The sequence below is a fragment of the Guillardia theta genome, assembly GCF_000315625.1.
Source record: "Guillardia theta CCMP2712 unplaced genomic scaffold GUITHscaffold_13, whole genome shotgun sequence".
NCBI classification, from domain to species: Eukaryota; class Cryptophyceae; order Pyrenomonadales; family Geminigeraceae; genus Guillardia; species Guillardia theta.
This window is the reverse complement of record NW_005434661.1, coordinates 746,903-760,313: the sequence shown is the minus strand read 5'-3', so window position 1 is coordinate 760,313 and position 13,411 is coordinate 746,903. Positions and strand designations below refer to the sequence as shown.

General features: G+C 51.4%; 6 protein-coding genes across 6 annotated transcripts in view; 2 read left to right on the top strand and 4 right to left on the bottom strand.

The window, feature by feature from the left end:
• Positions 1-1,886, bottom strand: part of GUITHDRAFT_135015 (hypothetical protein) — a gene marked incomplete at both ends in the record, with an annotated part of 3,342 nt that extends 1,456 nt beyond the window's left edge. Inside the window, 4 exons of the mRNA XM_005837863.1 lie at positions 51-297; positions 462-558; positions 615-821; positions 867-1,886. Coding sequence (XP_005837920.1) covers positions 51-297; positions 462-558; positions 615-821; positions 867-1,886 — 1,571 coding nt within the window. The remainder of the gene's footprint in view (positions 1-50; positions 298-461; positions 559-614; positions 822-866) is intronic.
• Positions 1,887-4,288: 2,402 nt separating this feature from the next.
• Positions 4,289-7,321, top strand: GUITHDRAFT_103520 (hypothetical protein; the record flags this gene model as incomplete). Its single annotated transcript, XM_005837862.1, has 15 exons — positions 4,289-4,303; positions 4,371-4,559; positions 4,610-4,813; positions 4,866-4,907; positions 4,958-5,055; positions 5,225-5,343; positions 5,402-5,449; positions 5,503-5,675; positions 5,724-5,831; positions 5,886-5,942; positions 5,985-6,194; positions 6,244-6,642; positions 6,691-6,975; positions 7,026-7,190; positions 7,295-7,321. The coding sequence occupies 15 exons, from the start codon at positions 4,289-4,291 to the stop codon at positions 7,319-7,321; spliced, it is 2,139 nt and encodes a 712-aa protein (XP_005837919.1).
• A 110-nt stretch (positions 7,322-7,431) lies between these two features.
• GUITHDRAFT_66588 (hypothetical protein) lies at positions 7,432-7,833 on the bottom strand (the record flags this gene model as incomplete). The annotated part of the gene is made up of 1 exon (XM_005837861.1): positions 7,432-7,833. The coding sequence occupies one exon, from the start codon at positions 7,831-7,833 to the stop codon at positions 7,432-7,434; it is 402 nt and encodes a 133-aa protein (XP_005837918.1).
• A 298-nt stretch (positions 7,834-8,131) lies between these two features.
• On the top strand, positions 8,132-9,115 carry GUITHDRAFT_103518 (hypothetical protein; the record flags this gene model as incomplete). Its single annotated transcript, XM_005837860.1, has 4 exons — positions 8,132-8,140; positions 8,243-8,342; positions 8,393-8,928; positions 8,975-9,115. 4 exons carry the CDS (start codon positions 8,132-8,134, stop codon positions 9,113-9,115), a joined length of 786 nt encoding a protein of 261 aa, XP_005837917.1.
• A 31-nt stretch (positions 9,116-9,146) lies between these two features.
• GUITHDRAFT_103517 (hypothetical protein) lies at positions 9,147-10,261 on the bottom strand (the record flags this gene model as incomplete). The annotated part of the gene is made up of 8 exons (XM_005837859.1): positions 9,147-9,452; positions 9,500-9,568; positions 9,615-9,717; positions 9,761-9,828; positions 9,889-9,922; positions 9,981-10,078; positions 10,152-10,208; positions 10,244-10,261. The coding sequence occupies 8 exons, from the start codon at positions 10,259-10,261 to the stop codon at positions 9,147-9,149; spliced, it is 753 nt and encodes a 250-aa protein (XP_005837916.1).
• Positions 10,262-12,194: 1,933 nt separating this feature from the next.
• GUITHDRAFT_103516 (hypothetical protein) lies at positions 12,195-12,659 on the bottom strand (the record flags this gene model as incomplete). Its single annotated transcript, XM_005837858.1, has 1 exon — positions 12,195-12,659. The coding sequence occupies one exon, from the start codon at positions 12,657-12,659 to the stop codon at positions 12,195-12,197; it is 465 nt and encodes a 154-aa protein (XP_005837915.1).
• Positions 12,660-13,411: the final 752 nt, after the last annotated feature.

Below are 13,411 nucleotides of genomic sequence, written 5' to 3'. Positions count from 1 at the left end.
TGGGGAGGAGAGAAGAACAGGCTGCTTATATCCCCTCCATCCCATCTCACCTGACGCTCGCAATGGTCACTGCACACTCGTTCATTTCGTCTTCCGTAAGGTCTTCCACGTAGTCCCTGATCCCCGTCCCTTGCATCCTTTGCTTCAGCTCTTGTATCCTGTACATCCTGCTCCTCTGCCGCACGCGGTACGTCTCTGCCTCGTCCTCCTCGTCCTCCTCCTGCCTCCCCTTCACGAGTCGGTCGAGATCGCCTCCCGCCACGTTAAGGAGCTGCCACTCCCAGTCGTCTTTCCGCTCTGCCCAAAAAGTAAGGTGGTGGTGGAGGAGGAGGAGGAGGAGGAGGATTGAGGAGGTGTTGGCGGTTTTGATTTATTTGTGTGGAGGGGAGAGGGGGAGAAGTAGATGGGGTGAGGGCACGGAGGAGAAAGATGGGGGAAGAAGGTCAAGAACAATCAGTGACCTGCGGTCTCGACCTCCGTGTACCCCCCTCGCATCTTCTTCTTCTTCTTCTCCATGTGCTCTTTCAGACCTCGCTCGAACCGAATCACGTCCTCGTCCTGGAAAAGAACGAGGTATCACTCACTCACAGCCCGAGCAGCAGGGTCTGTCCTACATCCTCCGCAACTGCTTCCCCGGCCGTCTCTCTCCTCTCCTCCTCGATCTCGACCGACTCCTGCACGGCAGCAGATCGCAGAGCTTGCATGCTCTCCTTCTCAAAGAGCAGCGAGCCTGTGCCGCGAAAATCTCCCTCCTCCTCCTCCTCCTCCTCGAGTTGTCTCGACCCTGCCGACGAAGGTCTCTTCTGCTGTATCCTCGGCATCTGCAGCCACCATCACCGCATCCCCAGCACAACATGCCTGCAAACCTTAACTCTGGCCGTTCCAGCTGAGAAAGGCCTCGGGTTCTTCTCTGTCTCTGACCTCATCGTTGTCTGCGTAGCTTCCTGTTCCTTTGATTCCACCCGGCTGTCGAGAGGGAAACCGGGCTCTGACGGAGGTCGAAGATCCTGGTACATCCCTCCTCCTGCTCCTGCTCCCTCTGAGTCTCGGGATGAAAGCTGCGCTTCCTCTACACGCTGCTTCTGCTTCTCCGCTTCTTCCCTGTCGGCATCGGTCTCTATCATCCCTGGCACGCCCAGCACGACAGGAGCTGGAGACACGGTGATGTGGACCGATGGAAATTCTTGCTTGGGCATGGAGCGGTCCGGCTGCTGGGGAGGAGGCGGTTGCTCGAGAGTCTGCTGATGCCCATCCTCTTCCCCAAGCATCAAAGTTGCACTCGACTGGACAGGAGGGCCCCTCGCTCCCTCTTCTTCACCAGAACGGACAGACTCCCTTACAATTTCCCCCCTCGTCGACGAACTCGATCCCTCATCATGGCGGGGTTGTTCATCTCTTGCAGAGTCACGATGAGCCTCTGATCTGTCATTCACAGCAGCAGGAGCAGCAATTTGTTTCTGATACTCCTCTCCGTCCTCATCCTCAAGCTCCTCCTCTTCAACCTTCATCTCTTCCACTATGCTCGGGGCGCCATGCTTTAACGATGGCGCCCGCGCAAAGGACTCCGATGCAGCTAGCTCGTCCTCCCCCTCCACGTCCAACTCCTGTATGGCTAGCTGATACGAGAGAGCCTGTGCTGTTGTCCTGTCATCTTGCCCAGCAAGCTCTCGAGCATCGAGGCCTGCGCTACCTGTTTCGTCCACGAAACCAGAAACAAGAGTCGAGCTCTCCTGTCCATCATTCACGTCAAACTGCTCTTCTTCGATCGCCGGCCCATCGCCTCCCTGGTATCCTACTGTATCAAACGGACGAACATCCGTCAGCTCTTCCTGGTCAGGATCCTCTTCCTCCACCGTTGTTTCATGCACCAGCCCTGGAAGATCCATTGCTTGCTAGTTGGTAGCAACGGAACCGTCCCTCAAGTTGAGTGTCTTGGAGTATGCGGATATCAGCATCTTTCACACGATGCTAGCAATAAATTGCCAATTGCATGGCAAACTGTACACAGAAAACCCATCCCACCCACTTCAAATGCTGCCGGGAATGGTCAGACCTTGGCTGACCTCGAATAGCCTAACTTTTTATCATTCAGTCAAATGCTTCGACTATGCTCATTTGTCCTTTTATCAATCGATACCTCACTTCTCAATATCTGCCAGATCGAGAATTTGTATACTAACCTCCTAAACCTCTCCTCAGCTATTGTTTCACCAGCATAACTTCGGCTGGAAATTTCTTTCTCTGCCGCCTTCAACTTCCCACTCTTCGCCTCTCAGACTTGTCTGAAAGGTTATATATCTCACTGTATACTCCTCCCCTTCTCTCTCCCCTTCCCCTCCCTCCCTCCCCTGGTCCTTGTTCGCATCCTCCTTTCATCCGTCGCCATAATCTCAACTCCTCCCGATCAAACACATACCACCAAGGTACCCTACCCAAACCATCCCACCCTTCATCTACCTACCACTACCCTGCTACCTGCAAAGAGGTACCCACTTATCCCCCGAATAAGATCGAAAAAGTACCGGTGATAAAAGGAAATTAGAAACACTATGGGGTTGTACCCCATGAAGAACAGGGTGGTTGAAGCACCCCTACCTGCTGGGATGGTACACCAACCGTACAGCTTATAATGCAAAAAAAAAGATTTTATATCTGTAAAAGAAAAAAAGATGAATGCTGGGGCGGACCCATCATATGGTGGCTTGCAAGCCCGCCCCATCTTCATTTTTTTTTGTTATGCAGCGGCCTCCTCCACCCTACCCACCCCCTTATCAACCTGGTTTTCATTATGAAATACCCTCCCATTTATCACCCTACCCCATTGGACACAATTTTTTAACCCCTACCACCAAATATCGACGGAAAGCGGGGGTGATTGAAGTACCCCTGATGTCAGCATCGAGCTGATTATGAGTCACCTTGCCAAGGTGCTCTTTTGGACGAGGTACCCCACTTGTTGAATTCTGTACCCTAAACTTTCCTAGCATATACCCCACCTTTCTACCTGATTGAAAGAGCCACCTATATACCCCACCCTATCTATTCAGCCATCCACCCCACCTTTCCTCATACCACCCCACAAATGATTCGACCTCGGACTTGTTGATCTACACCCCGCTTTTCTACCCCTTGCTACACTACCCCCTTCATTCCCTCATTTCACCCCAGTCGCCCAGCACCCTACAGTTGCGTCCTCCCATCGACTAACCCGTGCATGCCCCTTTTAACATGGGGTAGGGGTAATCACCCCACCCATCCGAGTCCGTTAGTCTCGTGAGTGTACCCCATTTTTTTCGTATACATGAGGCTGTACCCCCTTTTTGTCATCATAGTACCCACCATATAGAGTCAAGTAAGGCCACAAGCACAAGTCCACCCCTGCGGTCTAGATAGTACCCAAGTGAAATTCTACCGTCCCCTTGCACCCCTTGCCTACGACTGAACCCACCCGTACGTGCGCCTCATCCAAATGGTGGGTTATGTATCTCACCCTCACCCCCAGGTTTGGATATATACCGGTGTGTTTACAAATATACCCCCTACTTTGAAGAAATTTTGAATATGAATTCAGGGGTTATGGCAGTAATAAAGGTGCTTTGTACCCCCTGAATATGTCGCACACCCCCTTTCCCCGATCCTCACCCTTCAACTGCAGTACCCCACCCCTGCGGATGGACACTCTCGGCATGGCGCGGCGCGAGTCGCTTGCATGCTCGGTCTTAGTCTCCCTTCTTCTCCTCGTCGCCTCTGCTGAGGTACTCCCAGCACATCTCCTCCTCCTGCTTCGATGACCTGCACCCCGTGTTTCAAACGATCATTCTTGTCCTCTTTGTTGCCCCTTGTCCCTGATCCTGACCATCCTGGCACTTTTCATCGTACACCTTCGTATCCTACCCTTGAATGGCTTGCTCAACTTGATTGGTTCCCTCTGTACACGCATGTTGAACATCGTGACTCATCCTACTTACCTCGACTTGTGAGATCTCTTCCCCCAGCTTGTCCGAATCTCGAGTCAAGCTCTCAGCTTTGAATCTAACCTCTTGGCAGGCTGTTTCTTTGCAACATTACAATCCGAGAGGATTCTCTGCTCCCTTTCAAGCGAGGCTCGTTCCTTCACGTTTTCGAGTGCAAAGTTTGAGGGGCGGCGAGCAATCCTTGGAGGGACTCCCAATCACGAAGACTCCGGGAGAAGCTTCTACAGGAACTGTAACCCTCAAGCTATCCATCAACTACGGTGTAGATGGTGGAAGCATTGTAGCTGTTGGCCCTGCAAGCTGCTTTGGCAACAATGATATCAATAGAGGTAGCAGATCCCATCTCTTCAAACCCCCGGGTTTCATTGATTATCCTTCCCAGCTCCGCGACTGCAGAGGAAGGAGGGAGAGAAATGGGAAGGCACAGTACAGGTGCCGCTGACTGAGGGAGTTGTGAAGTACCACTACGTTGTGCTCGCTAAGACGCATCGATACGAAGCTCGCATTGCGGACAGATCCATCAACGTCCAAGGCTTGCCTGACGGTGCTAAGGTCTACGTACAGGATTCTTTCCGTTCACCCAAGGTGAAATTGCTTCATTTCCCTCCACGCGTCAGTGACCCTACTCTTCTTAGCCTGCTACTTTGGCCACATCATGCTTCTCGCGTGCAGTGTTTGGAAAGGGGAAGACTTCCAAAACTCTCGAAACGCAGAACCCAGAAGTGGAGCATGCCAAGATCACCTGGAGTCCAAACGGAAAGTCTGACTCTGATGGAGTCACCGTGAGGTTTGCCTTGTTTGCTCCACGTATGGATGCTGGACACAGCGTGTGGGTCCAGGTAGTCTCGGCTCAGATGCTGTTGTTGTCTTCCCTTACTTCTACATCCTCAGGGAAAGCCCGCTGCCATGGGATCATTCAGCGACTCAAGCAAAGTAATGCTAATGTTTGTTTGCCGTGGGTGTTTTAACGTCGAAATACGTAGATTAAGATGGCAAATATTGGAAGTCAAGTGTTTATTGCTCAAGTTGAGGTCCCACGCTCTGAATTTCCATTCGAGTACAAGTATGTCATCGTGGATAGGTGTGAAACTTCAAATTGCAGTTTGCCTTCCTTGTGACTTTGTAAATCTAAGCGATGGCAAGCCTGTTTGTTCCGAGAAGAGCAACAGGAAAATGACTCTTGATGGAGGAGATGCAGGCACGAAATTCGTCCTCAAGGCAAGCGAACCGACAAATCTCTAATCTGGTAGCATTCTAATTGGTTCGGTCAAACAGGATGAGGCATTCAATTACTACAATCCTGTTTTCAAGGCAGCCGGTGTCGCTATTCCTGTTTCTGGGATCAAGACTCGTGATTCTACTGGAATTGGTGAGCCAATCCCGTCAACTTCCAAACTCTATCACATGACCTCTAACGTGCAATGCAGGTGAATTCCTCGATATCAAGAAGATGGCAGACTGGTGCGTCAGATCTGGTATCTGTAGTCGCAAAAAGTTTCTTTGACAATTGACATGGATTTGTCGTCAGGCCTGCAGCTCGTTCAGATTTTGCCCATCAATGATTCCGGCGAAGATCCATCCCCGTACAGCGCTTGCTCTGCATTTGCATTGCACCCCATCTATGTTCAGCCGAAGAGCGTTTGCTCGTATTATTCATCCAAATTTGGTGTGGACATGAGTGGGCCACTTGGATGGGCTCAGGTGAAGTGGAAACAAACGAAGTGAATCAGTTTGATTGGGTCACTGCAGAGTTTGGTGGACAAGCTGAATGGAAACTGGAAGATAGACTATCCCAAGATATTGTACGAGAAAAAGAAAATTCTTGATGGAATCTTCGACGCAGTTGGTAAAGAGAAGGTTGATGTGAAAGACTTTGGAACATGCTGTTTTGACTTTTTCGCTTGAAATCAGATCCTTTCCGACAAAGATTTTACAGACTGGATTGAGAAGAACAGCAAGTGGTTGAAGGTCTAAAGCTCGAAGATTCTTCCGAATGTAACGACTCGTTAGGTGTATGCTGCATTCAAAGTGCAAATGGAAAAGGAAAAGGGCTTCAACAACAAATGGTTTGATTGCACCACATGGTCGAAGAGGGTCACAGAGGCCGAGAACATTGTCAACTCTAACGGGCCAGATTACGATCATGTTGTGCGTGTGTACTTCACTCAGTACCATCTTCACTGCCAGTTGAAGGAAGCTTCAGAGTATGCCGAGGGCCTGGTATTCATGCTTGCCGGATTCGTTTGTTCTTCCTCACTTTCGCTGACAGGGTGTCGCATTGAAAGGAGATTTGCCCATCGGCGTTACTCGTTGCAGCCAGGATGTGTGGGCAGAGCCGAACCTGTTCAAGCTGGACAGGAACGCTGGAGCCCCCGGTGACCCGGAGCAGAACTGGGGATTTCCTCCATACAACTGGGATCAGATGCATCGTGATGGCTGCAGCTGGTGGCGCCGCAGGCTCACCCATATGGAGCAGTATTTCCATGCGTACCGCATCGACCACGTCCTTGGATTCTTCCGTATGTGGGAAATCCCCAAGAGTGGTGGTGGAGGAAGGTACGAACCCAACGGTGGACTTCGTGAGAACGGGCTCCGCAACTTGCGAGCAATCCAGACCGCCTCCAACATGATGATCTGTGGTGAAGATCTGGGTAATGTTCCCCCAGAGGTGAGCGTGCAAACTCGTCTTAACGCTGGATGTTCTGACGACACACAGGTTGGCCCTGTCCTGCTTGAGCTGGGCATCTTAGGTTTGAAGATTCAAAGGTGGTGCGACGGAAAGACGTGGGACTATGGCTACTTGACCGTGGCAGCAAGCTCTTGCCACGATTGCAGCCCTTGCAGGCTCTGGTGGAACGAGAACTGGGGCGAGGCTGAGCGATTCTACCATGAGTTCATTGGGCAAGGAAACATGCCGGGTGGTCCTCCTGACTGGATCAGCCAGAAGATCATCAAGATGCACGCGGAGAGCTCAGCTATGTGGACCATCAACCCCATCCAGGTGAGGAATCTGCTGTGGTGTCAGAGCTGTTGACGAGCTGCACCCTCAAGGATTATCTTGACATGTGGGAGAACATGAGGTCGCAGAATCCCAAGAGCGACATGATCAACAGGCCCGGATCCACCGACGGCTGCTGGATCTGGCGATGCCACAAGAGGATGGAGGACCTCATCGACAACTCCAAGTTCAACGACTTCGTCAAAAACATGCTCAAGGTACTGAACTCAAACCTGATCGAGGAGGAGGAGGAGGAGGAGGAGGAGAAAGATATGGTGGTGGTGGTGAAGGAGGAGAAGAAGGACACTCATGCGACCTGCAGGGAGCAAAGCGTGGTGAAGTTTATTAATTCGAAGCCTTGGATCTCTTCATGCATGATAGTGGTAAACGATTCCTTAGATTCATCTCGTGAGCCTTCGCACGTTGGAACATGAGAGCGTTTTCATCCCCATTCTCCTATCAGAGCCTTGAACGAGCCGATTGCGGTGACACTGCTGTAACTTGAATCTCCACCAGCAGCTTCTCCCTCGCCAGCCTCCCCTCTACACACGCCCTCGTGGGCTTGTTTTCAGCATCTACCCAATCGTTCCACACGGCATTCATCCCATGGAAGTCCCTCTGAATGTCCTTCAGCCATATCATGGCGGTCAGAAGCCTCGACTTATCGCTGCCGGCCTCTGCCAGCAACGCGTCGATCTTCTCGAGGACTCTCCTAGTCTGCGATCGGATGTCCTCCCCTTCATCCGACGTCTGACCCGTCAGGTATACTATCCCTCCATAACACACGATCCCTGAACATCTCGGATCCCCCGTCCTCAGCCTCCTCACCGCCCCTCCTCCTCCCTCACCTCCTCCATGCATTTCCATCTTGTCCAGATGTCGGCATGAGGTCACACTGGGAAATTTTGTAACCGTTTGAAACGGAAGTTCATTGAAATCGTTCAAGTAGGCGGGAAAGTGGCAATGGAACAAGAGGCGGGAGGGAGGGAGGGCAGGAGGTCAGGGCAGGAGGAGAGCAGAAGAGAGGCTGGCTCGAGGGAAAGAAAGGGGGGAGATGTCTCTGTTGCAGCCTCTCACTTCTCCTCCATCTCCTTCAACACCTCCCGCCCACCTCTTGGACTTTTTCGTGCTCCCCCCCATTTCTAGCAAGTTTTGGTGCATGGTTGTGGTAGACTTCTATCGCATCAGTCCTCTTGCTTGCCTTCTTCGTCCATCCTTGCTTTCTGCTCAGCATCGAATCAGTTCGCCTTATCTGAATCGGCTTCTCCAGGAAGCCATCACAAGCATGGGAGACATCAAGAAAAGACTTTCGCAGGGGATCGAGGAAGCGCTGAGGGCTCTGACTAAGAATGCTCCCATCGACAGCATCAGTGAGGCTCTAATCAATCGTCTTGTTCTCTCTCATGACTTCACACCACAGCGAGAAGAAACATCAAGGAGTACATGGCGAAGAAGAAGCAAGTGAGCGAGGACGACATCCAAGGGAACTCGGAATACTTCAAGGACGAGGTTCAGCGCTTGTTCCTCCAAGTCCAAGAGGAGATCGAGTCGAGGTCCAAGGTGAAGGAGAAGAGGCAGAATCCCGATCACCATGGTAGCGAGGAGAAAGGCAACGCCGAGACAGCGAAGAAGCGAGTCAAACCCTCGAAACGAAAGTTAGAGAGCGAAAGCGAGAGCGACTCTGAGGACGAGAGACCCAAAGCGAGCAAGAAGTCGAGGGAGGGCAAGACAAAGAGCAACAAGGCCGACAAGGAGCCTGTGAAGACGGAGCTCTCCAAGGAATGTCAGAGGCTGAAGGAGTTGGCTAAGAAATGCGATCTAGTGGTTCCTGTGAACTGCTTCAAGGGTGAGCCTGATAGTGACGAGCTCGCTCGGAGGATCGGGAAATATCTCCTTGAGCGCGGGCTGCCGTCATTGAATCCTAGCCGTGTGGAGATCGCTGAGTTGAAGCGGAAGGTGATTGGAGGAGTCGGGGGAGAGGGGCTGAAGTTTGTGGGACCAGGTGGCACTCAGCCGAGAGTTGGATGGGATCGAGACGTCCAACATTGTCGTGAGCTCAAGGAGGCACCGTGGGGACGATGACGAGGAGGAAGAAGAGAAACCTCGTCGCCTCATCGTCGATAACAGTGATTCCGATGATTGAGCTGCATAGCTTCATAGAAAAATGTCCCGCTTCATATACTCGCACGCATCGCCTCGATCGTGTAAGTCCTCAAGTCCTTGCTAGAGTTGAAGCCGTCCGTCACCTTGAAGGTCGTGTGCTTGTAGTAAAGGGGGTCTCTCGCTCTCCACAGACTCGCTACGGCAGGATGAAGGTCCTCCAAGGACGGCATCTTCATCTTTTCGAACCTGTGAGCTGTGGAGATCCTCCCGTAGGAGGAGGACGAGGTGGAGGGAGGTCGGACAACGTGTTGTTTCCTCCGGAAGGACGTGGGGTCTTTGTAGTCCTCCTTGGTTGTGCTGCTCAGGGGCTGGAATGACTGCAGAGCTCGTCAGCGGGGCACTGTGCGGCTGACCGTCAGAGGACCTTTCGGTGAGCATCGAAGGGTTGGGTCGTGATGGGGACGTTCTTGCTGTAGCCAGAATCGCGCAGCTCCTAAGATCAAAGTCAACGACTGCTGGAAGGGGCAGCTAGTGCAGACCTCTTGGAGCTCAGGAGTTAGAGGGAAGATGGCGTTGTTTTCATGCAGGTTTTCCAGGTTTCTCATGCTGTTGATGGTGTTGGTGCTCAAGTACTCTTCGTCGCTGCTCCCCAGGCATATCTTCGCCCTAGAGCGCGAGTACCCACCTTCTCATCGAGTCAACGGGCTTCACATCTAACAGCGGCTCCTTACTGGATAGCGCAGCCGATTCGACCTGAGCTGTACTTGGCCTCTCCGGCAGTGACAAGGATGAAGCTGATGGTGAAGGAGCGACCGAATACTGATCTCCATGACTCATCCACAGATTTCTACCAAAACAGAGGTAAGGACAAGGGATAAACAGTGATCACGAAGCAACGGCTATACCTAGTCACGTTGTTTTCTCTCCATCCACTTGAGATGTTTTTCCTTGTCGGGATGAACTCTGCCGCGATCCCTCGATGGCTCTTCCTCGTCACGCTCATCTGTGCTCGTACTCAACACCTTGCACCTTCCTGCTCTTCCCCCGCTGACGTGCATCAGCGACTCTGACCTCACCTGCTGCTTTGGGTCGACCCAGGACACTTGCGAGCTAGTCATGTACTCCGTCGGAAACTGCGGGAGGAGTAAGGAGAAACTCCTTCCTGCACCTCATCCCCTTGTCCCATCACCTTCCGGAAGTTGTTGGGACTGGACGCGGTGTAAAACCCTCCCACGTGATGGGCATGGCCCACCACGGTCCCCCCTGCTAGTCTAAACGCGTCCTCGCTCAGTCGGTGCTCGTTTACCCGCGTGTATGTCGTGCGGAATCGATCTCTCTCTCCTCCCTCCCCAGGTTTCTTCTGGCAGTAAGGAAAGTTCTTGATGTAGCCACTGAATCTCTCTCCTCCACTTGCTACCGATAGGGATCGTTTCCGTGACCCGCCGCTATACGGCGTGCCCCGACCCTCCCTTGACCCAACGATCCCTCTGTCTCCTCTCGTTTCCTCCATCGGGACTAAGGCTGCTCTCTCCCCCCAGGCTCCCTCCGAGTCTCTTCCCTCAGCCACTCTCCCTCGTTCCTCACTGCCTCCTTCACGTCGCTGATTCCCGTCGTCTGCTCGGTTGCCTCCGTCACCCTGCTTGCCTGCCGGTGGCATGCGGCCAACCGCCGGCCCTATACGGCGCGGGGCGATCAAGACGATCGCCAGGAGTACCAGTACAAGGTATCAGTTAAGTTTGGGGGAAACCAGATTTTTAACTTAACTTTGAGTAAAGTAAAGACCAGTAAACTGAACTTGACAGTGACTTCAAGCCGCCGGGCCCGGGGGCCCGGGGTGGCCCGGCCCACTGGGCCAGCCCGGCCCGCGGATTCGAACTAGTCACTGAGAACCGTGCAGCATGACAAGGGCTGTAAGCTTTCAAGGCCGACACCGCGACTAACCTCATGACCTCAGTACCGTAGCTCGGATTCATCATCCTCGTTTTATGGCCCTCAGTGCTCTCCCGCAGCTGCTTGACACTATCCCACGCCGCCGGTCGAAATAGTCTACCCTCCTGTTGAAAAGCCGTGCAAGCTCTCCGAAAAATCTCTTCTCCTCTTCAGCTGCTGTTGAAGATAAAAACACAAACTTTCCCGGTGATCGGTAGCCCTATCTCTTTCAACACTGCTTTCTTGCCAGGTCTTTCAGGAGCTGATTCATGTCACTCATGGAGATCCGCCCTTGCTCAATCAGGTTCAGTCCCTCTGCGGCAACTCTGCTACCGCGGATTCGACCACCTTATCCTTGCCGACGGAAGCAACATTCAATACCTTCATGGACAGCCTCTCAACCAGATACTATGTTTGCACCATCATCCTGCCGCTTTCAATCAATCAAAACACACACCTTTGAGTCATGGCGGACAGTTGGCGCTTGTAGTAATTGGAAAGAAAGATTGGAAAGAAAGATTCCTTTTATCCCGTTCCAACTGCTGCAGCTGCAGCTGCTTGTCATGCTCCATGTCCTTTCGCAGCATGCATATCGCCACGTCAACGCTAGAAGCACCTGTTGCCAAGATTCGTACTCACGCGCGGGCAGCTGAGCAGCTTGCAAGTACTCTGCTTTGGAACCTAGGATCTAAACCCATCCTCATAGACCAGCTGGCCTCGGAAGCCAGTGAGTTCACGTCGATGACGGGACCCAGATATGACAGGACCCAGGCATCACAAGGGGCAAAGAGACTTGCAGACGAAGAAAGGGCCAGGCCTAGAATGAAACATCTTGTACGATTCATCTCAACGGTCTCTTAAATCGCAATGGCGATCCCGCGACTAACTGTTTCGAGGATGAATAACTCAAGAATGAAAATCAGTACAATGCAAAACAGACATTTTATATTCAGAGATACATACAAATTGTCATTCTCTATACTTGTTCGCTTTGTACACGTCTTAACTTTCGACATTTTGTCCTTTCTATCTCTTCTTCCGTAGACCTACAACCAGACACAGTTCGTAGTCCCTGAAATCTAGGCATTTGTCCTGTGAATCCTCCTCGTGTATCCAAAGATCGAGCATGTATACGTTTACGAGATCTAGGTTGGGACCTGCACTCATTCTCTTTGTCCCGTGTTCCTTCTTCAGCGTTGAAAAGCTTCTTCTCCCCGCGTGGTTTCCAAGAATGATTCGCTTTTTTGGTGGTCATACACAAAAGGCAGATTGGGATCGAATTTTTTTGAGAGCTCAGTGCATGCTTTGTTGAATTTCCTCAAGAAATCTTTCTTGTTCAAATGACCTATCAAAGACCAGAGGTTTTCAACGCTGTCTGTGCAGAGCGTCCGTGCATTGAACTCATACTCCTTTTCACCCAACACACCTTCGTTGTTGCTCAAATAACTCTGTATCTGTAGATGTGTGTCCATGGCTACAATCAGTCCTTCGAAGGTTACAGATGACAACCCCCTCATGTGCTTCTTGCCCACCCTCATCCAATCCACATCTCTTAGAAGCCAGGTTCGAGCTCTAAGAATGAGATTTCTTCTTTCAGACTTGGTGAGGCCTCTCTCGTCGAAAGCTCTGTGAAGGCCGTTCATTGCTTCTGCCATTCTTGCTGTTTCAATGTGTCCCTCTGCATTCAGAAGCGATATGGTCTTGCTGCTGAACATTTTTAACATGATATCCACTGATTGAGGGTCAGTGCACCCATCGACTTGCAGCTGCGTTAGCCATGACGAATTCTCCTTGACAATATCAGTGTACGCAGCATGCCATTGTTTAGCCTCTTGCTGTGCAGTCGGGTGTCTCCCCGAGCCAACCGTGTGCCTGACATTCTTCAGTGAATGATTGATACATGGCGCAAAGAAATGTAGCTTCTTTGTTGTTAGAGAGATAACTGAGGGTTTGACAAGTACTCGTTGAATTGAAACCTAATCTTGTTTGGATCAAATTCTTCCAATCCATCTGTAATCAATCGTTCTGTTCTGGTCTTGGCTAATATGTTCAGGCTTACATACCTGCATTGGAGGCATGTCAGTGGTTACCTTGAGTGATAATCGTGTATTTGCTCTTGTAACTCACCAAAAGTGTCATAGTGCGAGGTGCCCCAATGTCTGATTTTCTTACAAAATGACTTGTGCTTTTGCCGATGATTCTCTACTTGACCTCGAATAGTATGCGCGTCTAGCATTTTAGCATCTGCTCCATGTTGAAACGAGGTGAAGTAGTGATGGAAACAATTTTTGAAGCCCTCTGCATTCTGTCCAATGAGGTCAGCATTCTGTCCAAAGAGGTCTCCTAGAAGCGTAAACTTTGCTCGTACATGAGAAGTGTTCATGGTATGCTGGCTCAGCTTGAGATA